Below are 24,301 nucleotides of genomic sequence, written 5' to 3'. Positions count from 1 at the left end.
CGGCCCTGGTGCGTCAGACGACCCGGTCCTCCTCCGGCCCGTCCCAACCACTGGCTCACCGAAGCGCGGACGGCCTTCCCTGAGGCTGGTCCTTCCAGGAGGCCCCTCCCTTGCCACGCAGCAGACAGGGAAACCCAGCTGGGGCGGGGGCGGCAGGAGCAGGGGTTCGTCTGGGTCACCGAGCAGGTGCGGCGTGGCGTTCATACGGGTCATGGAGCTGGGGCGTGGGCTTAGCTGACATTTTAACCCAGACGGAGTGACCCCCGAGCTCTGCTTTTATCTGCTGCCCTGGGAGGGGCTGTGTGGGTGAGCGTGTGCGGCCACGAGTGCGTACACCGGTGGGAGTAACATGACAGTGTGTGCACCCCCAGGAGCACGTGTGTGTGACAGTGTGTGATGAGGCGATGACGGAGAAATGACTCACTTTAACCCCACAGCCATTTCCCCCCCAGGGACAGGGGTACCGAGGTGGGCAGGGTGGGGCTGATGCTCCTGTTCGCCAGTGATCTCCGCGCCCTTCCTCCATGCTGCCCTGCCGGCCTCAGTGTGCTGCCTCATGGTGCAAAGTGGCTGCTGAGCCCCAGGCAGCACTCGAGCCAGCAGGGAGGAGGAAGGAGAAGAAAGACGGGTCTCCTCTACCCCAGGGATCCGCCCCCCAGCTAGGCCTTGAGGTTTTCTTTAATAAGGAAAAAAGGAAGCGGAAAACCGGAGGCTACTCCGCCTGCCGGAGTCACTTGACAGGCAGGCCAGGACTCTGGGCTTCTCTACACAGGGGAGGTTGAGCTGCTGGGGATTGAGGGGTCTTCTAAGCCTTGCTCCATGCTGCTCGATGGGGAAACTGAGGCCCGGACCCAGGCCTCCTCCCTTCTCTCCCAGGGCTCTGTGTTGCCACCAGTCAGGAAGGCTGAGAGCCCCCAGCAGCCAAGGGGGCCAGCCTGGCCAGGACAGGGGCTGGGCACCCTGGGGTTCCCTTCCCTAGCCTCTCCCACTGCCCACTTCTCTTCTCAGGACCCAGGCCACAGTCGTGGCTGGAGGCGTTTCCGTGATGGGACAGTGGGGAGAGGGCACGGCCGTCTCCCTCTGGCCTAGGATGCGTGTGTTCTCTACCCGGGCCGTGTGGACCTGCCATGTGAGCAGCGGAGCCCTGGATCTGGGGTCCCCATGCTGGCACAGGCAGTGGGGAGAGGAGGAGGCCAGAGACTCCAGACAGACAGGAAAGAGGAAATGCAGACGGGGCTGGGGAGCGCCAGTGCTGGCTGGACCAGTACGATGCTCCGAGTTTATTCGCCAAACCGGGGCTGGGAGGAGGGGCAGGTGGGTCGGGCACTGGACAAAGTGCTGGCCATCCAGAGTGGGAGCTGGGGTGCGGGTGGGACGACCTGTTCAGGACCCCATGGCCTGGAGGCCGGAGAGGAGGCCGAGCAGCAGGGCGATGGCCACCACCGTGCGGCGGCCCCGGGCGCTGCTGGCCCCGCTGCCCGGGGGGTCCTGCCAGGGCAGGAGGTTGCAGAGGGAGGACCGGCAGCAGGTCACAGTCATCAGGGTCCCCTCCAGTGTCTTGGTGAAGGGGTGACACGTGTCTGTACACCATACGGAGTAGGTGGTCAGAGGCCCTGACTCTGGGAGTGGGGAGGGGTGGCGGAGAAAGTCTTCGTCAGGCTGGAGAGGCTGGGGCAGGGGCGTGCGCCTTTCTGCATGCAAGCTGGGGCTCCCCCCGCCCTGGCCACCCTGGGGCCCGCTTACCCGTGTTTCCGTGGGAGATGAGGGTTTTGCAGAAGCTGTGGCTGTGGGCACAGATCTGAACTTGCTCGCAGCCTTGCCCTCTGCGCAGGGACTGGCAGGAGTAGCACTGCAGCAGCGCTGGGAGGCAAGGCGGGCTCAAGCCAAGGGCCTCCCCCTGCAGGCCCAGCGCCTCCCCCTGCAGGCCAAAGCCTCCCCTGCAGGCCCAGAGTCCCCCCTGCAGGCCCAGAGTCCCCCCTGCAGGCCCAGCACCTCCCCCTGCAGGCCAAAGCCTCCCCTGCAGGCCGAGTCCCCCCTGCAGGCCCAGCTCCTCCCCCTGCAGGCCAAAGCCTCCCCTGCAGGCCCAGTTCCTCCCCCTGCAGGCCCAGCGCCTCCCCCTGCAGGCCAAAGCCTCCCCTGCAGGCCCAGAGTCCCCCCTGCAGGCCCAGAGTCCCCCCTGCAGGCCCAGCTCCTCCCCCTGCAGCCCTGCGTCTCCCCCTGCAGGCCAGTGCTTTGTTCCCAGCAGATGCCTCTCAAAGCCCCTGCCCAGCCTGCCCACACCCCGCCTCAGGGCTGGCCAGGGCTGCCCCGTCCCGCCTCTCCCCAGCAGCCCCAAACCGTCCTGTCTGGCTGAGCTGGACTCCGTGCCCAGGGCCTGCACACTCACTGGTCTCTCCAGGCAGGGACTCCACTGCGTCCCTCTCTGCCTAGCGACCTCCTATTCAGGCTCCCTGCCCAGGAGCGGCTCCTTCTCTAGGCTCCCCACTCTAGGTGGCCGTCGAGGGTCTCAGCCAGGGTGAGAGGCAAGGGGCTGCCGAGTGTCAGGCCCTCCCGTCCCTTCCCCTGCGCCCTGGAAGGCTTTGCCTGTCATTCCATGTCCTGCCGGTCCTGCACCAAGCCCGGCGGTCAGCGGAGCCCCCAGGAAGTGAGAGTGCCTGCGCCCTCAGGAGGGGCGGACGGTCACCTCTGTCCCCGCCGCCTGCAGCCACACTGGCCTCCTCCTCCTCCTCCTCCTCATCGTCGTAGCCGTCCTGCCCGATGTCCTCGTCGTCCTCCTCCTCCTCGTCCTGCGCCCGCCCCGTGCCTGGCCACACAGGGATGCCTGTGAGCCCCGCTTCCAGGCACAGAGCGCACATGCTCAAGGTCCAGGCTGGGTCCCCCCATCGGTCCTCCGTCGCTCCTCCCCTCTTCCTTCCCACTCGGTCCTTTCTGCGGCCCCGGCTGCGGGCCCTGCAGCCACGGCCCCTCCCGCCCCAGTAAACCCTCAGGACGGTCCGCTTGTGTGACAGAAGAGGACACTGAGGCCGGGACAGCAGAGGTAACCCCGAAGCTTTCAATTCAAAGAGGTGGGGTCTGGAGCTAGGGAGGGACAGGTTTGGGGACCTTGGGAGCCCCGGACAGCCCACGTCAGCATCCCTCCAGCCTCAGACTCCAGCCTGACCCCCACGCTCCCCGTGCCATGTCCTGCCCTCAGGCTGGGTGTCCTGAGGGTCCCTGTGGGCCCAGACCGTGCCAACCCTTCTCGCTGCAGGGGTGTCCCCTGGCCCCGGTACCTGGCTGCCCGCACAGCAGGAGGGCCAGCAGGAGAGCCGAGAGCGCCTTCATCCCGCCGGGGGCTGCCGGTCTGCTCTCGAGGGCTCCTGCTCAGGCTCACAGTCTGTGGGAAGTGGGACAGAGGGCATTCGGGGGCTTCCTGGAGGCCCCTGAGCCCTGGCCCTCCCCGCCCCCCCCCCCCCGCCCCGGCTCCAGCCTCAAACAATGGGCCTCACCCGGCCCTGGTGCCAGGCGTCAGGCCAGGGACAGCCATTTCCCCCCTGACTTCAGGGGCCTGGGGGGACAGGAAGTCACTGTGGGGGGCGTCTTGTCCACCTGCGCAGCCCCGCGCTGGCCTGGCCTGCTGGCGTGAGCAGTGCAGCTGGCGAACCTGGCCCCACGCTGGGGGCAGTGCTTGCGGAAGGCTGGGGATGCCTCCTGTGACCAAGCCTCTGGGCCCTACCTTCTGGGTTCCTCCTACCCTCTAGCAACCTTGGCAGCCCCCCGCTCTTTCTCTGGGGGCACCCCTCCTCCTCTGCGGGCCGCAGACCTGAAGGGGCACTGAGAGCCCCTTCCCCCTCCTGGGGGGCAGTGGGAAAGTGGGGACAGGGGCAGGGAGTTGGATTTGACCTGGAGCCCGGGCCGCACGCCTGCCAGCTATGTGCGTGCCTTGGTGCCTGGAGTCACCTCCCTGACTGTCAGCAGGTGCCTCGAACATTCTCTGGGGCCACCTGGAGAGGAGGTGAGAGGTGGCTCGGGGGTGAGATCAGCTGGGCCTGGGGCCTGGCTCCTTTTCCCCCTCTGCATCTGGGGCCAGCTCCACTTGGGTCTCTGGGCCTCAGGGTCCTCATAGGACGTCTTGGCCAGCGGGGGCCAATGCCTGCCAGCGTTGAGGACATCACCTGGCCTCGGTCCCCGCAGGGCTGGCTGCCACGACCCTTCTCTGAAGCCTCAGCCAGCAAGAGGTGTTGTCCCGCCTCAATTCCTAGGGAGCCATGCACCCTTGCCTCCCCCAGAGCCCCCTCATTTTCCGGGAGAGGCTGCCCCCAGGACTTCCCCACACCAGGGCCAAAGTCACGTTCCATCAAGGGTCCATCTGCCGGGTGCACACGGCCCTGGGCCCACCCTCTTCATTCCTGGATCCTACTTGCCAGCAGGCCCAGAGCTGCTCCCAGGAGGGCCCTGGGTGGGAGTGCAGAACTATTAGGGAGCAGGGGTCCCCCTGCCAGCTGTGCCCCCCACCCCCACAGGCCCAGCCAGAGCTCCCTATGAGAAGCCTCCGAGGATGGTAACGTTTTGTTCATTTCAGTGCTTGCAACACCGCAGCTCCTGGGCAGCCCCAGGGAGCAGTGGAGTTAGAGCCCTGCCTTACTGACCGGGAGCCACCGCCCAGCTTCAGCCCTGCTGGCCGCCCTTCCCCTCCATGGAGGGCGCTCGCTGTGCCCTCTGCCCCGTCCAGGGAGGGAGACGTCCAGGCCTGCCCCTGCAGAAGCCGCTGCCCAGCCAGCCCCGGGCTGGAGGCCAACGTGTGTGCAAGAGGCCTGTCGAGGCTGAGGGAGCTCAACCTCCTGCCCCAACCCCCTGATGGCAGACCCCTGGCATCCACAGGACCCCCAGCCCTTGGGTTGGGGGAGGGTGCACCCACCCCTCTGCCCACCCAGGCCTTTTCAGATGTTCTGGTTCAAACACATGCCTGTTAGTGGCGGCTTCCTGACCCCAGGCTTCAAGGACAGGGGCGCCTCCTACGACCCCAGCACAGCCACTTGGTTCCCTTAGACACACTCAGGGCCGGGCTCAGGGCTGGCAGCCCCATGGGCAGCTGAGTGCCACGTTAGAGCTTGCATGCTACATGGCCTGCGCCCTGGGCTTGGAGCCCTTCCCCCTTGGCCATACCCATGTCCAGAGGCAGCCCCAGGGCCACCCACTCCCGGCCCGCAGACCCCCTGCACAGCAAGGATCCGATCTTGCCTGTGCTGCCCGGTTGGGCCCGGCTGGCTCCAGTGGGTGGCCCTGTGGACGTGGCTGGTCTGCGGTTCCCGTGGCCTCCTTCCAGCCAAGTGGACCTAGTGGGTCACCTTGTTTTTCCTGGTAGGAGCAGACTTGGGCTCAGACTTCATACCAGACGTGGACAGGACATCCCAACCATCCATATTTGCTGTCGTTCTGGCAGAGGAGGACATGGTGGGGGTGGGGCAGGGCCCTGCTTTCCCTGGGGAGCCTTGCTGCTCTGGCCCGAGCCCTGAGTCCCTATTCTATGCCCCCTCATCCTCCCCATGTGGGCTTCTGCGGTCACCCAGTTGGATCAGATCCAGACCTGGGGTGTTTCTGACTGAGGGGTGAGCAGTGTTTCTGACTGAGGGGCAAAGGTCTGGTGTCTGTGGGGACAGGAAGGGTGTCTGTCCCCACCTGCAGCCCACAGGCCTAGGGGGATGGGGTTTGGGGGGACAGAGGTGGGCTGTAGCTGCGCTGGTCCTCACGTGTGTCCCCCGGGTCGGGCTCTCCCCCATCCACTCTGCAGCCGACAGTCTCTGGAGCGGAGGAAGGGGCTTCCCTCTTACAGCAGAGTCTGGACCCTGTCACCCCAGTGGGCAGGGGGCCCTGAGGAGTCTCCCCGGATTCTCTCTCTCCAAGCTGCTCTCCTGCCCAGGCTGTTCCGGGATTTGCCAGGGGACACAAGCCCCGTTCTCCCCTGCAACCCAGCACTGAGAAGCTAGCAGACATGGTGGGGTGGGGCTGGCCACTGGGAGCTCCGAGTGGTGCTGGAGGGCACATGCCCTGCACCCCCGGTCACACCAGGAGCCTGTGAGGAAGCTCGGGGTCTCAGGGGCTCATCCATTCGTCCCTCCCGGCTTGAGGTGCGCCTCGTTCTTTCGGTCAGTCAGCCTGCCTCCCCCCGCCCCCAGCCCCCGGGCACCTGTGGCCTTCATTTTCCCTAGTCCTTGGGCACCGTTGGTTCCATCCACATCAACCCTGGAAAGTCTCAGCCTCCCTTTCCGCGGAAGCCCCACGGTGGAGGGTGACCCAGGGTCCCTGGTCTCTGGCCCTTCCAAGCCCCCCCTCTGCAGGGTCAGCGCCTTGGTTGTGCCGCCTTCCCCACCATCCACCTCCAGAACTTTCCGTCTTGCCCTGAAACACTAGCTCCCCTCCCCCAGCCCCTGGCACCGCCGTCCCACCTGCTGTCTCTGAACCCGAAGGCGCTGGGGACCTCGCAGAAGTGAAACGCCGCGTGTCCTCTTGTGACTGGCTTACTTCACTCACACAAGCCTTGGGGTGCACGCACGTGTGACACGCGTGTGACACATCTCCATGTGTTCCTCCATGTGACACATCTCCATGGCGTTCCCTTCTGCGGATCCGCTGCGCTGCTTCTCCGCTGGCCGGTGGACGGGCGCAGGGACCGGGCGCTCTGGCCGCGGTGACCCCGAGTGTCTCTTCAAGTCCCGCGGACGCGCACTCAGGAGGGGGCTTCCTGGCACGGGCGGCGCGGCTGTGTCGCATCGGTCCCTCTCCGTCTGCAGTTCTGCACCCGCGTGTCTCATTAAACTGCCACTAACTCGGGCTCCCACGTGTATGCACAGGTCAGAGCGTCCGGAGGCCGCTGCTCCCGCCCGGCCCCGCACCCCGCCGACCCCGCCGCACCCTCTACCTGGGGCGCTGCCTCCCAGAGACCCTTCCCCACCCCGTGCCCCTGCCGAGGGGTTCCTTGGTCGGCCCGCTAGGAGTCTGGGGCGCCGGTGCCTTACACTGGGGCTCCCTTGGGAAAAGCCATGCTGGGCCGGCACAAGGTGCTGTCATTTACTGGGTCGCATTGGAATCGCAGGGGTGCCCCGCAGCTGTGTAAAGGAACGAAGGGTCTCTTTGTGTCCCGAATCGGAAGAAGACGAGGCCGGTCCAAGCGGCCAAGAGCATGCGCGCTGCTTTCCGAGGGACTGGGGAGGAAACAGGTCTCCAAAGTACCAACTTCACTCAAGTTTGCCCCCGGCACTGTCCACCCCACTGCAGGGGAAGGAGTGCGTGTGCGCGTGCACGTGTGTAAGCCCTGGGCGTCTGGACAGAAGGACACCGATGGCCGAGCTCGACATGGGGGTCCACACTTGGGGGAGGGTCCCTCAGTCCAGCGTGGCAGCAGGGAAGCCCAAGGGTGAGGGGGGGGGGGGCCCTCGCCAGGTTATGGGCTCGGCCCCGCCCCAGGCTTCACGGGCTGCCGATGTCCTCCTGGCAGCAGGGCGCCTCTCGCGCATCAGAGCAGGGGACCCGCATCCTGGAGAGGTCCCACTGGGATGCCTGGCGGGTATGGTGGCAGATCTTTAGACACAGGGACATGAGTAAAAGGGGCCTCCCTGAACTGGAGTCTGGAGGCCAGCAGGGGCGGCTCTCACCCCAACCACTCCTCCGCTGCAGGCCCGACAGGGAGAGCCGCACCTTGCAGGCTGCTACTACCACCGGACTAGGTAGGAAGCCCAGTGTCCTCCTCCCCGGCTGGTGAGAGACGCCAGTGCTCAGTGGTGGGAAGCCCTACACTTCCAGCTCCCACTTCACTCCAATGAGCTCTCAGTTTGCAACTGCTCTTCCTCGCACCCCTGCCCTTCTACAAAAGAGCCTCCCTTGGACGCCCTGCAGCTCAGTCATTAAGCGTCTGCCTTTGGCTACAACCCGGGGTCCCGGGATGGAGGCCCGCATCCGGCTCCCTGCTTGGTGGGAAGCCTGCTTCTCCCTCTCCCACTCCCCCTGCTTGTGTTCCCTCTCTTGCTGTGCCTCTCTCTGTCAAATAAATAAATAAAATCTTAAAAAAAAAAAAAGAGCCTCTCTTCTGTTCTACGGAGGTGACTATCTGCTTGTCCCACGGTGCCCATCTCTGCTGCTCCCTAATGAACCCACTTTTGCTGGAAAAATAACTGGCGGTTTTATTTTTAAGCATTAAAAAACAAAACTTGATGGAGTGAATTGGAAGATCTAGCTGACTGTATTAAACAATTTGTCAATCAGGCATCGCCCCATCCAGCACTGGGAGGGGAGCTCGGAGAAGCTGTGCAAGATGCAAGGTCTTGGTAGATAAACTAAGGTTTTATCTGAAACCTGTTTATGTAATTAGAGTCAGCCTGTCGGCGCTCTTTCCTGTCCGGACCCTCTGACTCCTGCTGGGCCCCTGAGGTCCGTTTGCACCGCGGAGGTTAGATGTCACTGGTTTCCTTCAGTGCTGCGCAGTATTGTGTCCTGGGAACACACCCCACAGTTGTTTTATCCATCGCCCAGCCGACGAGCTGTGGGCAGTTCCCAGTGTTTGGCTCTGAACACTCTAGCACGTGTCTTTTTGTTTCACGAAAAAGGCGGAGATAGAATTTACATACAACTGCGTGTGCAAATAGCACACTGAGTGTACAGATCGAGGAAACATGTACACACATACATATGTAGTAAAAACTCGTATCATTCAAGATGCAGAGCATTCTAGAAACCCAGAAGACTCCCTTGGGTTCCTTTCAGTCTGTGTCCATCCCCTGAAGGTGACCACAGTTCGGACTTCTAACACTACACTCACTTTGTCTGTTGTGAGACCTTGTGTCAACGGCACCCAGAGTTTCAGCTGCTTTGTATCCGACTACTTCCATCCGGCCACAGTGCTTGCGACAACTGTCCCCCGGGCCCCGTGTAGTGGAGGTCTGTCCACACGCGTTTTTGCTGCCGTGTAGATTTACACGATGTGGGAATCCCGGAGACGGAGCCTCATCTCATGGGGTGGCGTTGGCATTGGTTCCGGTTCGGGCATTTACGAAGAAGCTCGCTCTGCCTATTCTTCACACCTGTTTCGGTGTAGACACGTCCTTGTGTCCGCTGGTGCGCAGCAGGGCGAGGACTTACACGTGATCAAACACCATCTACCGGCGTGGTACAAGTTCTTACGCGCTGTCTCCGCCCGTGTTGTTTCTCCAATAAATAAAATAAAATAAAAAAAGAAGACACATTCAATTAGTGACAGAAGTTTGGGTAACTTTTTTTTTTTAATTGTCAGACAGTCAAGGAGACGCATGGGGACAGGGTCTGGCCCCTTCCCCCATGTAGACGTTTCATGATGAACATTTCCAAGCGGTCACCGTGGTCGAACACTGAGATGTCGTGATTTGTAATGAGAAACACCTGCGGGCTCCCCCGTTGTCTCGGGCTTCGCGGACACTGCGTTTTGTATCACTGCGTTTTGTCCCCACTCGGGCTTTGTGGCCACCGCACGCGCAAGTCTGTCCGCACTGCTTCTCCACAGCGTTGGCTCACTTCACGCTTCTGTGTCGTGTTTCAACAATTCTTGCAGTATTTCAAACATTTTAATTGTTCGTGATTTGTTATGGTGACCAGCGATCTTTGATGTCACTACTGTGATTGTGTTGGGGCAACACAAACCGCGCCCACAGGAGCTGGAGAACTTCGTAAACACGGTCTCTGTGCGGCCGCTCCGCGACCGGCCAGCCCCGCATCTCTCTCGCCCTCTCCTCGGATAGCCCTGTTCCCTGACACAAAAACATGGAGATTAGGCAGTTAATAACCCCACAGGCACCCCTCTGTTGAGGTGAAAGGAAAAGTCCCACATCCCACTTTAAATCGGAAAGCTAGAAACGATCAAGCGTCGTGAGAAGGCCGATGGGGACCCAGACAGGCGGAAGGCGAGGCCTCCTGCACCCACAGCCACATCGTGAACGCAAGAAGTTCTGGAAGGAAATCACACGAGCTTCTCCGGGATACCCAGCTGGTAAGAAAGCGAAACGGCCTTCTTGCCGACGTGGAGAGCGTGGCTCTGGTCTGGATAGAAGATCCCAGCGGGAACCGCTTTCTCTCGAGCCAGAGCCTCACCCAGAGCAAGGCCTGCGCGCTCTTCAGTTCCGGGTCGGCTGGGAGAGGTGAGGAAGCCTCGGGAGAGCAGCCGGAAGCCGGCAGCGGTCCCTGAGGCTGCAAGGAAGGGGTCGTCTCCAGACCGTCCCCGTGCAGGACCGAACGGCAGTGCCGACGTCAGAGCTGCCGTGGTTCTCCAGAAGATCGAGCTCAGGTCACTCACGAAGGCGGCTGCGCCAAGCAACAGGTGTCCCGTGTAGATGAACAGGTGTCCCTTGTACGGGAAGGAGACGCCATCTAGGACATCGGCAGCTGGAGAGAAGTCGGTGGCTGGCTTTAAAGCCTCAAAGGACAGGCTGACCCCTTGTTAGGGGCTCCCGCAGCTGGTGAGGGTAAGATGAGGCCAGTGCCCACGGGCCATTCTGGAAGTCCTAGGCCCTGCGGAATCATGTGGAATCTTTCTGCCTGATCTCTATCAACGGAGCGGGAGAGCCTGTGGACCGCCATCTGCTTACAGCAGGACTCACTGACTGTTTTAAGCCCACTCTTGAGACCTCCTGCCCGGAAGAAAAGATTCGTTTTGAAATAGGACCGCTCACTGGCAGTGCACCTGGTCACCAGGAGCTCTGATGGGGACGGCCGCAGAGGTTTAGGCGGATCTGTGGCCAGGAGATCAAGGAGTAGCGTCCACGGTCAAGTCGTCTTATTTAAGACATTGATAGCGGCCATGGGTAGGGAGTCCTCCAACGGAGCTGGGTGAAGCCGGCTGAGAGCCTTCTGGAAAGGACGCAGATGGGGTCCGTCATCAAAGGAACGAGACCGAGACAAGTGAAAGTAATGCAAAGCCTTATTCTATGCCAGGCAGTAGAAGTCAGACTGACTGGCCAGGGCCGCCTCCGAAGAGAGCGACCCTGTCCTGATCTCATAAGCTGGTTTTATAGGGCGTAACCACAGACCCGAGGTACGTGGCTTCTGTTGTGAAGGCGTTTACTCCTGGAATCGATACCCGGAACCATACCAGGAACTACGGGGGTGTTTATTCCCGGAATGAAGTCCGCGGGTGTAACCAGCAACATGGCTACCTGGGCAACATGGAGTCGCTCTGGCTCAGCAGCCCTACGAGTTAAACAGGCTTTAACATTAAATCGGTCCCAACAGATGCATCATCCTAGATGTCGTGAAGAATTTGTGGCACATGGCAAGAAGTCAAAATGTGAACAGAGACAGGAGTTTGGAGGAAGGGGATCACCCCCGTGGATGGTGGAGGGGCTCAGGACGTCCGCGGAGGGTGTCCCCGCAGACATGGGGCCAGCAGCAGGAGAACCAGAACCCCAAGCGGAGCCGGGACGTGGGACCGCACTGCCGCGATCTCTGGCTCGAACTCACGGCTGAGGAGGTGCCGCGCGGGGAGGAGCGGAGAACGTGCTTCCCGGAGCGTGAACACAGAGGCTGTGAAGACGGGGAAAGACAACAGAGGATCTAGAACATTCCATGGCCCGAGTCGGCACGGCGACAGCCAGGTTTGAGAGGACACGCCAGCTTTGGAGGCAGTTCTGTGGGTGAGATGCCGTCAGCATCACAGGCTGCGGAGAGACCGTTCCGTGAGAGGAAGGGGCAGTCCCAGTGGCCAACTTCACTGATGTCCTGTTTTCAGAACTGGCCAGACTCCCCCCTACCCCCCCTGCGGATGATTTAGCCGCCGCGGGCTTCGGGCAGAAAGATGGACTGGCTGACAGCTCCGGTGACGGGAACATTTCACGGCAAGGAGGAACTTCTGTAACGAGGCGCGTGGATGCTGTTTTAGACCTGACGCTGCTGCAGGCTTCCTGGGCCAGACCGCGGTGTGGACACGACGTGGATCGCCGCGGGGAGACCGCACGTTCACTGGACTCTCCTCGCTGCGACCTTCGCTTTCCCGCCGCGGTGGGAGCCCTGCCCGCCGTGCTCTGAGGGGCACCAGTGTTTTTACCTGCGGTTGTTTGCAAGGGAGACCGGCCCCGGGAACCCCGGTGTAAAGGGTAGAGGAGGCAGGGGACGCCCCGCTCGCCGCCGGTGTGCTCACCTCGCTCACCGCTGCGGAAACAACTGCCCTGGCTCGCGAGAGGCTTTACTTGGAGCAGACGTCAGGTCACGGCACACATGAGCAGAGCACTCTGGGTTTGTTTCTATTTTTGCCTTGGTTAGGGTGCCAGTCCCGGTCAGGGTGTGGTTTGGGTCGGGTCCTTATCAATGTGGGCTGCTAGTGCTTGGCGGGTTGGTATATTACTTTATTTGGGGGCCTTCCCGGGATTTAGTGCATTTTCCTGGGTCTGATGCTTGGTCATGTTGGCCACTGAGCAAGGGGTCCAGGGTCTCCTGGGCTGGCCATGGACACATGTAAGAACAGACCGCTTAACAGGGGAAGGGTGCACAGGACAGCCCAAGAGGGTCCTGTGGGGCGGACCGCCCTATGACCTGGGGTGTTTGCCCACAGGAAAAGCTGAGAGGCTCACTCTCCGTGGCATGAGTTGGGTTCCAGGCTGGGACCAGGGTGGGAACCCCAGAGGGGGCGGGCTGGGCGCTGGTCCAGGCTTGGCTGCTGGGCTGGAGCCTGATCCCAGAGTCAATGCAAACATCCACATGTTCCCTCTCTGGGGCCTGGGACCTGAGTGCAGGAAGCAGAGGCGTCTCCTAGATGCCCCTGAGCCCTGAGCTCTGGCCCCAGCAGACAGCCCTCAGCGAGCACTGGACCACGGGTTACTGAGGGAGAGGGCTGGATGAGGAGCAAGGGGCCTTGCTGTCCAGAAGCTCAGGTGTGGTTTGGGGGCATGGCGGCAGATAAACACATAATGTTCTCTGGAAGCTGCTGTGTGGGACTTTGAGCTGGGAACTGGGGACCGAGAAATGGGGGTAGGTGGAGATAGGAAAGGGGAGAAGACTGAGTTAAGGGCCCCTCATACGGTGGGAAGAGTTGGTGGGGATCTACCAGGGAGGGCTTCCTGGAGGAGGTGGCTTTTGAGCTTGGTCAAGGAGAGACCCTCAGGTGGCGTGAGTGAGAGACGGCGAGGCTGGGCTGGGCGTGACAGAGCCGACGAAGGCTAGGGAGGAGTCTGTCTAGATAACTAAAGGCTACTGGATGAAACGTCTCAGACCTCCTCTGTTCTGGACGCCAGCATGTCTCCCAGCCGTGCTTCGTGAGCACTGGCCGCTGTGTCACAGTTCCTGGCAGAGGCACACACACCTCACTCGGCGATGAGGGTCTGAGCCCGGACGGCCGGGTGTGGGGAGCACAGCGCACACATGGCAGACACACTCAGCGGTGGGAGGGACAGGGACCGCACCCAGCCAGCAAATCTGCAAGCGGCTCTTTGCTTTTATTTTTTTAAAGATTTTATTTATTTATTTGATGGAGACACAAGGCGAGAGAGGGAACACCGGCCAGGGGAGGGGGAGAGGGAGAACCAGGCTTCCTGCTCAGCAGGGAGCCAGACTTGGGGCTCGATCACTGGACCCCAGAGATTGTGACCTGAGCTGAAGGTAGAGGCTTAATGGCTGAGCCCCCCATGTGCCCCCCAAGCAACTGTTTAATATGGTGGTGTGGTGAGGAGTTCTACAGAAAACAAACCCGTGTAAGTGCTGTGAGAACACGAAGCTTTAGGAGCAGTGCAGGAGGACTTCCCAGGCGAAGTGACATTTAAGATGGGACCTCAGAGCTGAGTAGGAGTTGGCCAGGTGCAGGAGAAGGGGTAAAATGGTTCCAGCCTCAGGTGCAAATGTCCTGAGGCAGGAGGAGTTTGACAAGTACAAGGAACTGGAAGGAGCTGAATGATTGGGGCTGGGGTGGGGGTTGAAGAAGTGAGGGGTGACGGGGTCAGACCTGCATCCCTGTGGGCCCTGCAGGAGACTCTGGACTTCATTTTGAGAACTATTGGGAGCCCCTGAAACGTTTAAACAGGGATGTTTGCTGAAGCCGCTCTGGCCTCTAATGGAGAATGGGTCGGGGTGGGTGGGAGTGGGTGTGAGGAGCCCCGGTGAGGCTCCGGTGGGGTCCAGGTGAGGGGCGGTTGGGCCCAGACCAGGTGGGGCCTGCGGAGGACGGCAGACGGACAGAGAAGTCCCGGAATGCTGCTGGCCCTGCAGGTGGGGGGACCTGGCTTGGTGTCCTCGCCGGGGCTGGACCCCTGCCCTCCGGTCTCTCTCTCTCAGGTGGGGCCACCCTCGGGCCCTCCCACACAGGGGGCTCTTCCCAAAGACGCTGGACTCCGTGCGTGTGAGCGCGCGTGTGTGTGAGCACGTGTATGTCCGCATATGTGTGTTTGCCTGTTTGTACTCGTGTGGTTGCGTGTTAGCGTGTGGGCGTGTACCTGTGCATGTGGGTCTTCGCATTCACGTGCGTGTGCTCACATGTATTTTCATTCGTAGATGGGTGTGTTTGTCAGGGGTCTCCTGGGGGTCACCCAGGCATCTCACGCCCCCACATGAGGCAGGAGATACCCCTGGGCCACCGCGTTCAGGAAACAGGAATCCCCAACATCAGCTGTCCACCCCCCCCTCACGGCCAGAGACACCCCACGGGAGCTTCCCGGAGGCCTCAGGCCTCACAACCTGTGCCCTTGTGCTGGGTGCGCAGGGGAGTGGAAAGGAGGGGACACGGTTCTCTTCCCAGGACTCCCCCTCGGCTCCCAACCCAGCTGGGAGGGGCCGCCACGTCCCTGCTGGGGGTTCGGGAAGGGTGAAGGGAAGCTCAGCCCCAGGCTCCTGGGGTGGGGGTGGGGGCGCTGGAGCAGCAGGAAAAGGTCAGGCCTGTTGGGCCCAGTGGGAAAGTCAGGGGGGTAAAACTGGGGCGGGGCGGGGCGGGGGCAGCCTGAGCCCCCGAGGGGGAGGAGGGCGGAGGGTATCTGAGAGCCGCCCCTCCCTCTCCCTTGGAGGCTGAGGTGGGGGCTGGTTTTGCGGAAGACTGGAGTTAAGCCCTGCAGTGCTGATGTGATGGGGTCTTGCCCTCGGGGTGTGTCCTGGGTGAGGGTGAGCTGTAGCCGAACTTGGGGCCCTCCCTCCTGCCCAGGTCCTACTGGGCCTGCGCGGAGCTCCTTCCTCTTCCCGGCCTCCCCCTGCTCCTCTCCTAGCCAAGGCTCCACTGTCTGCTCCTCCTCCCTCGGTCCCGCCCCTCCCCCTCGGCCCCGCCCCTCCCCTCGGCCCCGCCCCTCCGCAGACGCGCCGGAGTGTGACCGTGAGTGGGAGCGGAGCGTCCCTCTGTTGCCTGTCCTGGGCCCAGGACGGGTCCCTGGGTGCTCAGAGCCCAGGAGGCCTTCCGGCTTCTCGCACACCGGCAGCTGGCCAGGGCTGGGGAGCAGCGTCCCCTCTCCCGGTGCTGGGACACCCTGTGTTTGTTTCCTACCGCAAATCGCAGACTCCTCCTCCTTCTGGCTCCTTCCGAGTCCGGTGGCTCCAGGAGGGCGTGGCCTGCGGCCACACTCCTCTCCCCAGGGTAGGTCTCCGCTGCCAAGAGACCTTCCCCCGGGAGGTTTGTGCCTCATCTCTCTCCCTTCTGGCTCAGGGTGCCAGATGGTGGGTGTGGGGCCCACGCCAGATGCAGGATGACCTCATCTCCAGATGCTTAACTTCATCTCCAAACAAGGTCACCTTCTGGGGTCAGGACTTGGCCATCTTGTTGGGGCCACACTTTGGCCCAGCACACACCTTGCACCCACTCTTCTGGGAGGGCAAATCCTGGGGATCAGAAACTTCCTCCCTCCCTGAGTCGGCAGCCCTTCAGGGAGTGTTTGACACGTGAGTGACAGTCCGCCCTGGTGGAGAGGCTGGCCTCTCTCGGAGGCAGGGCAGTCTTTGGGGACAAACTCCTTGTAGCCAGCCTAGGATGGCTTGGAGGGGCTCTGACAGTGTGGCCAAAACACAAGGCAGGAAGCTCTGGGAGCGGGTCTCAGGCAGGACCCCAACCTCAGCCCGCTCCTGGCCTGTCCTTAGAGAGGTCTGTCTTCTGCTTCTGTGGGCTTAGAGACTCGGGATGCTCTGGCCAAGTGCAAGGGCTTTTGACGCTGTCCCTGGTTCTGACCACCTGAGCTTGGCCTCTGCAGTGAGGAGGGCCCCCTCCACCCATCATCCTGGGCCCTGAGCATAGCATGGGATTGGGGCTGCCATATAGCTGCTCTGGGTGCAGAGGGCCCTCCCCCCAGCCCAGGCAGGGTGAGATCCCCGTGCTCCCTCACCAGGATCTGGGTCTCTGGGCCAAGACAGCCTGGGAAGACGGAGAGCAAGCCCAGTGGCCAGCAGCTCGGTGCAGGAGCTGTTCAGACTGCAAGGGCCCAGGACACACAGGGACTCCTGCTCCCACTGCTTTACAGAAAGCCCTTTCTTCTGCTAATCATGACTGATGGTTATTCTTTGTTTGCAAAAATCCTGATAGGGTAAAACTGACCCACATGCTTGGGAGGAGGCAGAGCAGCTTGGAAACTGGGTTAGGAACCTCCATCCCCCTGGCAACCAAGCCCACCAAGCAGGGGAGGGGAGAGTGCCATCTCTGCTCTCCGTCTCCACAGAGTGGGCCCAGAGCCGCCTCCCCAGGGCTTGGCACCAGCCTCCTCGGACTTCACTCTTCAGACACCTGACATCTGTTCCCTCACAGCATGCCCAAGTCAGACTTGACCCACTTGCGCTCTCTCTTACTGCATAACAAATTACCCCAAATTTAGGGGCTTCAGACAATACGGGTTATGCTCTCCCCGTGTCTGGGGACCAGAATTCCAGGCATGGCCTCACTGGGGCCCCTCAGGAGGTTGCTGTCCGCTGTGGTCCAGGGCTGTGGTCTCATCTGATGGGGCGGGGGCTGGGTGGGGCAGTCAGCACTGAAGCTCCCTTGTGTGGTTCTCGGAAGACCTCACTCCTGCCCTTGTGTGGTCGTGGGCCGACCTCACTCCTGCTGCGGGGCAGCTGGCTTCCCCAGTATGCATGGTCTGGGAGTGGGAGGGAGCCTGCCTCAGAAGCCTCTGTCTTTTTATAACCTTGTCTCAGAGTGAAATCTTGTCCCTCTGTCCCTCTGCCCCCCTCTCTTTGCTAGAAGAAGATGGCTAAGTCCAGCCCAGGCCCAGGGGGAGTGCTCCATGAAGCCCAGCCTAGTGCGGGCACCGGCCCAGGGGCTCTGCCAGTCCACCCACCACGCCACATTTCCAGATGTCCCGCCCCAGGCCCGGCAGGGACCTTGTTCATCTCTGGACAGAGATTTGGCTGAGAATCATATTCCTGGAGTGGACTGACCGTGGTTGGCAGGGACCCCATCAAGTGCCCCCTGCAAGCACCCCATGACTGGGCGGGGCACCTGGAATCCAGCTGACCAGAAGGGGACGGAGGCTGGCCTTGCGGCAGACACCCAGACACATCCGTCCGCCGCCCGCCCCAGTCCCACGCAGAAGGCAGTGTGAATCTGAAATGCATGTGTCAGTTCCGAGGAGGGTGATGGGGTCTGGGCACAACCAGCCTGGAAACTTCCTGGGACCCACGGCTTTTAGGACAAACTCCAAACCGTTTCTGCACGCAGCCTTCCTACACCCTCCCCTTCTCTCCCCCTTTCCCTCTCCCCCTCCTCTTCCTCCCTCTCCTCCTCCATCTCCCCCCTCCCCTCCGCCTGCATCTCTCCCCCCTCCCCCCTCCTTCCCCTCTTTCTCCTCCTCCCCCCCCCCCTTCCTGCTCTGCCCTCCTCCTCCTTGCTTGGCTCCTCTCCCAAACGCTCCCGCCCCTGCCGACTCCCAGCTCTGGGACGTGGAGCTCCAGGCAGCCTCATCTTCGGGCCTTGGCTCAATGTCCCCTTCAAAGAGGCCTTGTCCCCGCCCCAGATTGCTCTCAGAACCGCTCACATCACTCCAGAGCCACCTTTCTGTTTGCCCGGGCATGTCTGCCTTCCCTGGGCAGGGCCGGACACATGGACCAGCTCCACGTCCCCGCCTTTGCTCGGGGGGGATTCCCACGCGAGTGCTGCACCCTTCTGCCCGTCGGTGTCGTCGAAACCTTCCCTGCACCCTTAACGCCCGAACAGTCACAAGTTCATGGTGAGCAGGGCTCCTCTCACGCGCTGCGAGGGTCGGGGACCCTCTGACTCAGTCACCCCCCCATTCCACGTCGGCAGCTCAGACCTCACGGGTCCCACGTTCCCGCCATCCTGGACGGCAATGCTAACTGCGGTTTCCCTCTCCTCGAAAGCCAGGTTCTTCCCACAGTCCCTTCTCGTGTCTAGTTCTTCCCTCCTGAAGTACACCTTTTTGAAAGTGCCTGCTATGGGGTGTCTGGGGGGCTCAGTGGGTTAAGCGTCTGCCTTTGGCTCAGGTCACGATCCCAGGGTCCTGGTATCAAGTCCCACATCGGGCTCTCCGCGCAGCAGGGAGCCTGCTTCCTGTTGGGTCCGCAGCTCTGGAATGCAGGAGGAACAATAGAAATGACCGCCGGCCCCGGCATCTTCCAGTCCCCTCCACCCCTTCCTTAACTCTAGACTCTCCCGCCAAAAGGGTGTACCCCAGGTCACATCTCCATAGGTAACCTGATACCTTTGCAGGAAACAGGAGTATCAGGAGCTCTCACCCCATACCTTCCGATCACCAAACATGGATGTGAGCCCATGCCCTACTTGGTCCAATAAAAGACCCCCCCCCCCACGTCCCAGTGTGACGTCCCGCACTCCCCTTTCCCGAGTCAAGGAAAGTCACCTCCTCCGGGCTGCTGGCTCCTTCTCCTGAGCCCTGAAACTTTGCCGGAGACGCCTTTAATAAATCTTGCCTTGCGCCTACCTTGCCTGGTGTTGTGTTTACCTCGCCTGCAAAACCTTACACTTCCCCTCTCTCTCTGCCTACTTGTGATCTGTCTGTCAAATAAATAAATAAAATCTTAAAAAAAAAAAAGTGCCTGCTAGTCCTAACCTCTCTCAACGTCTCCAAAATTTTATCTGAAAAAATATATTTGTCTAAAGTTTTAATGATCTGAAAATTTTATTTTGCACTGATTTTTGGGAAACTGTGCGTGAAGTTCTTAGCTGACCGTTCCTCTTCGTCTGAGCACGTTTCCCGGGCCCTCAGTCCCCGCCTCGGCGCGAGCGGCTGTATCTGCGGAGCTCAGGTCCCTTTCTGGCCGGCTACTGAAGCACCTTCTTTCGTCTTCGGCGGTCCACGGCTTCGGATGCTGCACGAGGCGTGGATTTTCTGTTTATTGATTCCATTTAGTACACATTGCGTTTCCCTGTAAACGCTTATCTTTCATCAGCTTTTTTTTTTCAAGAGCGAGTGTGAGCCGGAGGGGGAGTGGGAGAGAGAGCATCTCCAGCAGCTCCCCCTACCCCGCGCAGGACAGCACCCACGCGACTTCCCTCAGTGCTCAGCACGGGGCCCATTGTGTGCCCCAACCTCTCCTGTCTTCTATCTCGCTACCCCTTGCACACATTCTCGATCATTTCTGGACACTCAAATTCCAGTTCACAAACTCCTTCTTCAGTTGTGTCAACAGCTTGACCGAGATGCAACTCCCGTACTTTGAAGTTCACCCTTTTAAAGTTTCTAATCCAGTGGGTTCAGGTACATTCAGTGTTGTGTAACTATCATCACTAAGTTTTCTTTTTTAAGATTTTATTTATTTATTTGACAGACAGAGATCACAAGTAGGCAGAGAGGCAGGCAGAGAGAGAGGAGGAAGCAGGCTCCCCGCTGAGCAGAGAGCCCGATGCGGGACTCGATCCCAGGACCCTGGGATCATGACCTGAGCTGAAGCCAGAGGCTTTAACCCACTGAGCCACCCAGGTGTCCCCATCACTCTCTTTTTAAAAAACATTTCATCACTTACAAGGAAACCCCTTGACCTTGGCGGAAACTCTGCATTCCTTCTTGCTCCCAGGCCGAGGCACCCATGAATCTCCGTTTCCTCTTTTTCGGCTTTTCCATTCTGGGCGTCTCACAGAAGTGAAACCATGCCACGTGTTTTGAAACGACTTTTATGTGTATTTGGCAAACATATTTCAACGTTTCTGATGACCTTTTAATTTCTGTGGAGAGTTTTTCATTTCCAGAGGCTCTCCTGTTTTTCACAGCGAAGCCTGGTCAGTTTTCTTTCCTTTAAATATACCTTAAACCCTCGAGACAGGTTAATTTTATGTCCTATAGCTACCACTTCCAGTTTAGAAAGTTTGTGGAGATTTAAATTGGTCGCTCTTCATGGTTTCTGTTGTGTCATTGCAGGCTTGTGTTCTTCGGATGTTTGCTGAGTTTTGACTTGGAGTTCCTATTTGAACGGACTCTGTGGAGTCCATTCAGTGGGATGGCTCTGTGGTAGCCCCAGTATGGGGGCTGGGTCTGCCTGTCTGTCTCCTTTGCCTTCAGGCCTCCAGAGCCCTGAGCACGGAGGTGTAGGGTCCTGCCACCACACTGCTTGGGTTCCAGCACTGGCTGTGTCACCTGTCACCGCGTGACCTTGGGCAGGGAGCTCAAGGTCTCTGTGCTCGGGCTTCCTCATTATAAGGTGGGGATGTGAAGAGTCCTTCCCCGCGGATGGGGGGGAGTCTCTAACGACGCAGGTGCCGGGAGCAGAGCTCATAGCAAGCGCCTGGTCAGCGCCCACGGTGACTGGATCATCTCACGAGGGCGTATCAGTGACGATCCTTTGTCGGACGCGAGGCTGAGTGAATCTTCTCCTTTGTGGTGCCAGGCCCGGGGCAGCGACCCGCCAACAGGGGCCACTCGGTGACTATTTTTTGGCCAAATGAAGGTGGGCAAAGAGGAAGGGCCCCCAGCACGTGCTCAGCAAAGATGATTCCAGGCTCGGGGACAGACCGCAAGTGCAAAGGCACGACACTCGGAAGCTTCGTGGGGCCGGAATGCGAGGGACAAAGCTGAGAAACTGGCCGAGCGGGCATCCGATGGCCTTGAACGCCGCGACCAGCACTCGGGCCTCCGCCCTCAGGCGGGGGGCGGGCGTGGTTGGAGCCGCTGGCCTGGGGGCAGTGGTGGCCGGTGGGGGCGTCGCGGGTGCTCCGGGTCGCGGCGGATGGGGGGAGCGCAGCCTCAAAGCGCCGGACCCGGGAGCCGGGACGGCGGGGCTGGGGAGGGGACGCTCCGAGCACCGGAGCCCGCGGACGGGCCCTGCGCGATCACCGTGGCTGTTACCTCCTCCCCTCTCTGCGTCTTTGTGCGCTTCGCTCGCTTCCTTTCGCAGTAAACGTCCTTCCGAGAGATTCCGAGGGGATCTCGGCCAAGCAGCGGGGGAAGCGATCTTGCCCACGCCGGGGAGGGCTGCGCGGGGCGGCCGCGGCGGGAGCCGGCACCGGAGGGGGCGGACGCGCGGGCCCGTCGTCGGCTGTCGAGGGGCGCGACCCGCCGCGGCCGGGAGCCCCCAGCGCCCCGCCCGCGCTTCTCCCGCCGCCCCCGCCCCCCGCGCGCCCCCGCCCCGGCTCCGCTCCGCCCCTCGCGCGGGGTCCGCGTCTGCGGCTGCGTTCCCCGAAAGACAAGGCTGTGCCCGGGTTCTGGTCCGCAGGGAGACCGAAGGGCACCGCTCCCCGTGCCTCCCAGAGCCCCGGAGCGCCGTCCCCCCAGGGATGTGAGTGCGCCCCCGACCCGAGGCCCGCGCTCCACGCCCCGACCTGCGGTGAGCACCCGGACGCGCGCGGGAGGCGGCGGGAGGGGACTCGGCGCGGGGTTCCCGGGCCCCCAGCCCAGGGGTGGGGGTGGGGACGTGGCGCGCGCCCCTCCCCCATCGGCAGGTACCGCCCGCTCGCACCTTGTCTTGCCCTTTTCTCTCCGGACGCACCTACCGCTCCCCAAGGAGGAGAAGACGCGCTCCCCCCCGCAACCCCCACCCCACAGGTGCCAGGAGCGGGTTGGGGCGTTTCGAGCTGTCACCCTGCCCGAGACGGCGGACCTATTCTCCCTGGGGGATGCTGCGATGGTGGATGCTCTGGGGGATGGGCTGGGGGTGGGGCTTTTCGAGCTCGCGAACGACCCCCTCCCCCGGCCCTCCTTCCCGGGCCGGTGATTCCGAGGCGGGGGGGGGGGGGCGGGGGGGGGTTGCCCTCCCGTCCCGGAAAAGGGGAAGGGGCTTCGGGTTCGGCAGGAGGCTGGGGCTCCTGACCGAGGCTTCTCCTTGCCAGGCCCGCGCCCCGGAGGACCTCCGCCCACAACCCCCGCGCCTTCCCGAGGCCAGCCCGGAGCATGCCGCCTGCGGCCATGAACAGTCTCGGCCTGGTGCTGCTCGCCGGCCTGCTGTGCTCTGCGCCCGGTGAGTCTGGGGGCGGCCCGCGGGGCTGGGCCAGGTCGCCGGAAGAGCCCGAGGCGGCTCCGGAGAGAGCCGGGCTGCGGGGCCGCCATCCTCCGACGGTGCCCGTCACATCCACGCCCTCTCCGGGCCCTCGCGCCTGTCGCCTTCACTCTTGGTGCTCCGGCTCCAGCCCCAGCTCCAGCCGCAGACACGTGGGGCCCTCCCAGCTTCTGAGGACACCGAGCGATTTCGGGGTCCCCCCATCCCCGCCCGGAAGCCCGCTGCAGCTAGTCCCGCCCAGACGCCCCTGGCCCGGTGCAGGGGGCGGGGTTCTCGCGCCCCATCAACCCCCGCAGAGCCCCACCTGGCCTCGCATCTAGTTCGTGTGGTCCTTCCTTCCTTGGACCCAACTGAAGCCCGAGGGGAGGTGTGGGAATGGGGTAGGAGTGTGCAGGAGAGCCCAGAGGTGCGGGAGTTGTGTGGCTGGAGTGTGGGCACACCTGCGAACGGGCCACGGAGGGTGCCCAGGGCTGCCAGAGTTCCAGTGGGGGGACCCCCCCCAACTGCCAGGAAGGCACAGAGGTTCTCCCAGGGCCTGACCTCCAGGGGCCAGCCTGGCCTTCTCTCTCCTGGCAGGGGGTGCTCGGCCTCCTACAGCGGCCTGGTTCTCTCAGCAGTGCCAGCCTTGGGTGGGTGGGGGCAGAGAGACGGCGGGCTTGACCCCCCCCCCCCCAGGTCCTCTGGTCATCCGCGTCCCTGTGCCCTGCCCAGCTCATGGCCTGTGGTGCCAGGACTGCACCCTGACTACCAACTCGAGCCACTGCACCCCAAAGCAGTGTCAGCCATCAGACACAGTGTGCGCCAGCGTGCGGATCACCGACCCCAGCAGCAGTGAGTCAGGCCCAGGGCTTGGGCGGGGAGCGGTTGGTGTCCTCTGAGCCCCTCTGTCCTTGGCTGAGGGCACAGGGCTGTGGGCAGGGTGCTGCCCAGTGTGAGGCCCGGCAGGTGCCTTTCCAGCCCTGGGCCCTGTGTGACCCTCTCCATATGTGGAGACGGTGTGGGCGGGTGGGGGGACTCAGCTCTGCAGGCTGGGGTGGCGATCCGGGCCCGGGCGTGAGGCGGAGAGGGCGGGGTGTGGCTCCGGTCCCAGGTGCCCTACCTCTCCCCCAGGCCGGAAAGACCACTCTGTCAACAAGATGTGCGCCTCGTCTTGTGACTTCGTGAAGCGACACTTCTTCTCAGACTATCTCATGGGCTTCATTAACTCTGGGATCTTAAAAGTGGACGTGGACTGTTGTGGGGGAGACCTGTGCAATGGAGGGCCGGGGGTGGGGGGCAGCCCCTGGGCCCTGGCCGGGGGGCTCCTGCTCAGCCTGGGGCCCTCCGTCCTGGGGGCTGGGCCCTGAGCTCCCACCGCTGCAGGCCCCCCAGCTTCCTCCCCAGAGCCTGGCCTCACCCCTCCCTGCACAGGGAAGCCTCCCTCTCTCCACCAGCTCCGAGCTCCGGCCAGCAGGACGGCTCCAGGAAACCCGGTGTCTGAAGGAGGCCCCCGGTGGGGGGGTTGGTCTGGGGGCTGGGACCCCCAGGTCTCCTAGGGGAAGCCAGGCAGAGCCAGGCCCAGCCCAACAGCCCGGCTGTGAGGGCATCTTCCGCGGAGAAATAAACTCACTTGTGGTCCAGAGACCTGGGTCTGAGCCTGGGTGTCGGGATGAGGCCGGCAGAGCAGCGAGGGTGTGCAGGCTGAGGGCGGAGATTGTGGGGCATTGAGACTGGGGGTCTGCGGGGCACGGGGGCTGCTGGGGGGCCTGGGGCCTGACAGCAGATGGGAGGGGAGGTTGGAGTGGGCAGAATCTCGGGGCCGGGATAAGGCCTTGTCAGTGTGCGCATGTGCATGTGGACAGCCAGATGTGCAGACGGGCACGATAGACGTGTACACCCGCGTGCACACGCGCCCCGCAGACGTCCACAGGTGTGCACGCCGAAACAGTGCTGCCCCCCCAGCGCCTGGACTGGTGTG

At 62.2% G+C, this 24,301-nt stretch overlaps 2 protein-coding genes and 1 long non-coding RNA gene across 7 annotated transcripts; 2 read left to right on the top strand and 1 right to left on the bottom strand.

Annotated features, from left to right (window-relative positions):
• Nucleotides 1–1,214: 1,214 nt before the first annotated feature.
• On the bottom strand, nucleotides 1,215–5,305 carry GPIHBP1 (glycosylphosphatidylinositol anchored high density lipoprotein binding protein 1). 4 transcript variants are annotated; one of them, XM_032316796.1, is made up of 5 exons: nucleotides 5,221–5,305; nucleotides 3,273–3,376; nucleotides 2,684–2,803; nucleotides 1,744–1,860; nucleotides 1,215–1,619 (listed from the first exon to the last, which is right to left on the bottom strand). In XM_032316796.1, exons 2-5 carry the CDS (start codon nucleotides 3,322–3,324, stop codon nucleotides 1,384–1,386), a joined length of 525 nt encoding a protein of 174 aa, XP_032172687.1. In that variant the 5' UTR covers nucleotides 3,325–3,376; nucleotides 5,221–5,305; the 3' UTR covers nucleotides 1,215–1,383. The 4 variants fall into 4 exon arrangements, with proteins under 4 accessions (XP_032172687.1, XP_032172691.1, XP_032172688.1 ...); XM_032316800.1 differs by having other exon boundaries at nucleotides 1,215–1,580; XM_032316797.1 differs by lacking the exon at nucleotides 5,221–5,305 and adding an exon at nucleotides 4,950–5,128 and having other exon boundaries at nucleotides 3,273–3,378.
• Nucleotides 5,306–5,469: 164 nt separating this feature from the next.
• On the top strand, nucleotides 5,470–7,899 carry LOC116575413. Its single transcript, XR_004279761.1, has 3 exons — nucleotides 5,470–5,571; nucleotides 5,640–5,644; nucleotides 7,073–7,899. It is a non-coding gene; the product is annotated as an uncharacterized LOC116575413 (long non-coding RNA).
• Nucleotides 7,900–21,500: 13,601 nt separating this feature from the next.
• On the top strand, nucleotides 21,501–23,965 carry LY6H (lymphocyte antigen 6 family member H). 2 transcript variants are annotated; one of them, XM_032316565.1, is made up of 4 exons: nucleotides 21,501–21,675; nucleotides 22,178–22,305; nucleotides 23,056–23,175; nucleotides 23,455–23,965. In XM_032316565.1, the coding sequence occupies exons 2-4, from the start codon at nucleotides 22,239–22,241 to the stop codon at nucleotides 23,688–23,690; spliced, it is 423 nt and encodes a 140-aa protein (XP_032172456.1). In that variant the 5' UTR covers nucleotides 21,501–21,675; nucleotides 22,178–22,238; the 3' UTR covers nucleotides 23,691–23,965. The 2 variants fall into 2 exon arrangements, with proteins under 2 accessions (XP_032172456.1, XP_032172457.1); XM_032316566.1 differs by lacking the exon at nucleotides 21,501–21,675 and adding an exon at nucleotides 21,704–21,893.
• The last annotated feature ends 336 nt before the right edge of the window (nucleotides 23,966–24,301 follow it).

Source organism: Mustela erminea, chromosome 16 (genome assembly GCF_009829155.1).
Source record: "Mustela erminea isolate mMusErm1 chromosome 16, mMusErm1.Pri, whole genome shotgun sequence".
In the NCBI taxonomy this organism is placed as follows: domain Eukaryota; kingdom Metazoa; phylum Chordata; class Mammalia; order Carnivora; family Mustelidae; genus Mustela; species Mustela erminea.
This window is presented reverse-complemented; position numbering and strand designations above follow the sequence as displayed.

What these genes read in the sequence shown, in the direction of transcription:
- GPIHBP1 (XM_032316796.1), bottom strand. Translation starts at nt 3,324, where the DNA reads ATGAAGGCGCTCTCGGCTCTCCTGCTGGCCCTCCTGCTGTGCGGGCAG. An exon ending in TGCAGGCGGCGGGGACAGAG is followed by an intron (nt 1,861 to 2,683) that starts GTGACCGTCCGC and finishes CTTGCCTCCCAG; the next exon opens with CGCTGCTGCAGTGCTACTCC. An exon ending in CATCTCCCACGGAAACACGG is followed by an intron (nt 1,620 to 1,743) that starts GTAAGCGGGCCC and finishes CCCCACTCCCAG; the next exon opens with AGTCAGGGCCTCTGACCACC.
- LY6H (XM_032316565.1), top strand. Translation starts at nt 22,239, where the DNA reads ATGCCGCCTGCGGCCATGAACAGTCTCGGCCTGGTGCTGCTCGCCGGC. An exon ending in CCTGCTGTGCTCTGCGCCCG is followed by an intron (nt 22,306 to 23,055) that starts GTGAGTCTGGGG and finishes TGCCCTGCCCAG; the next exon opens with CTCATGGCCTGTGGTGCCAG. An exon ending in GATCACCGACCCCAGCAGCA is followed by an intron (nt 23,176 to 23,454) that starts GTGAGTCAGGCC and finishes CCTCTCCCCCAG; the next exon opens with GCCGGAAAGACCACTCTGTC.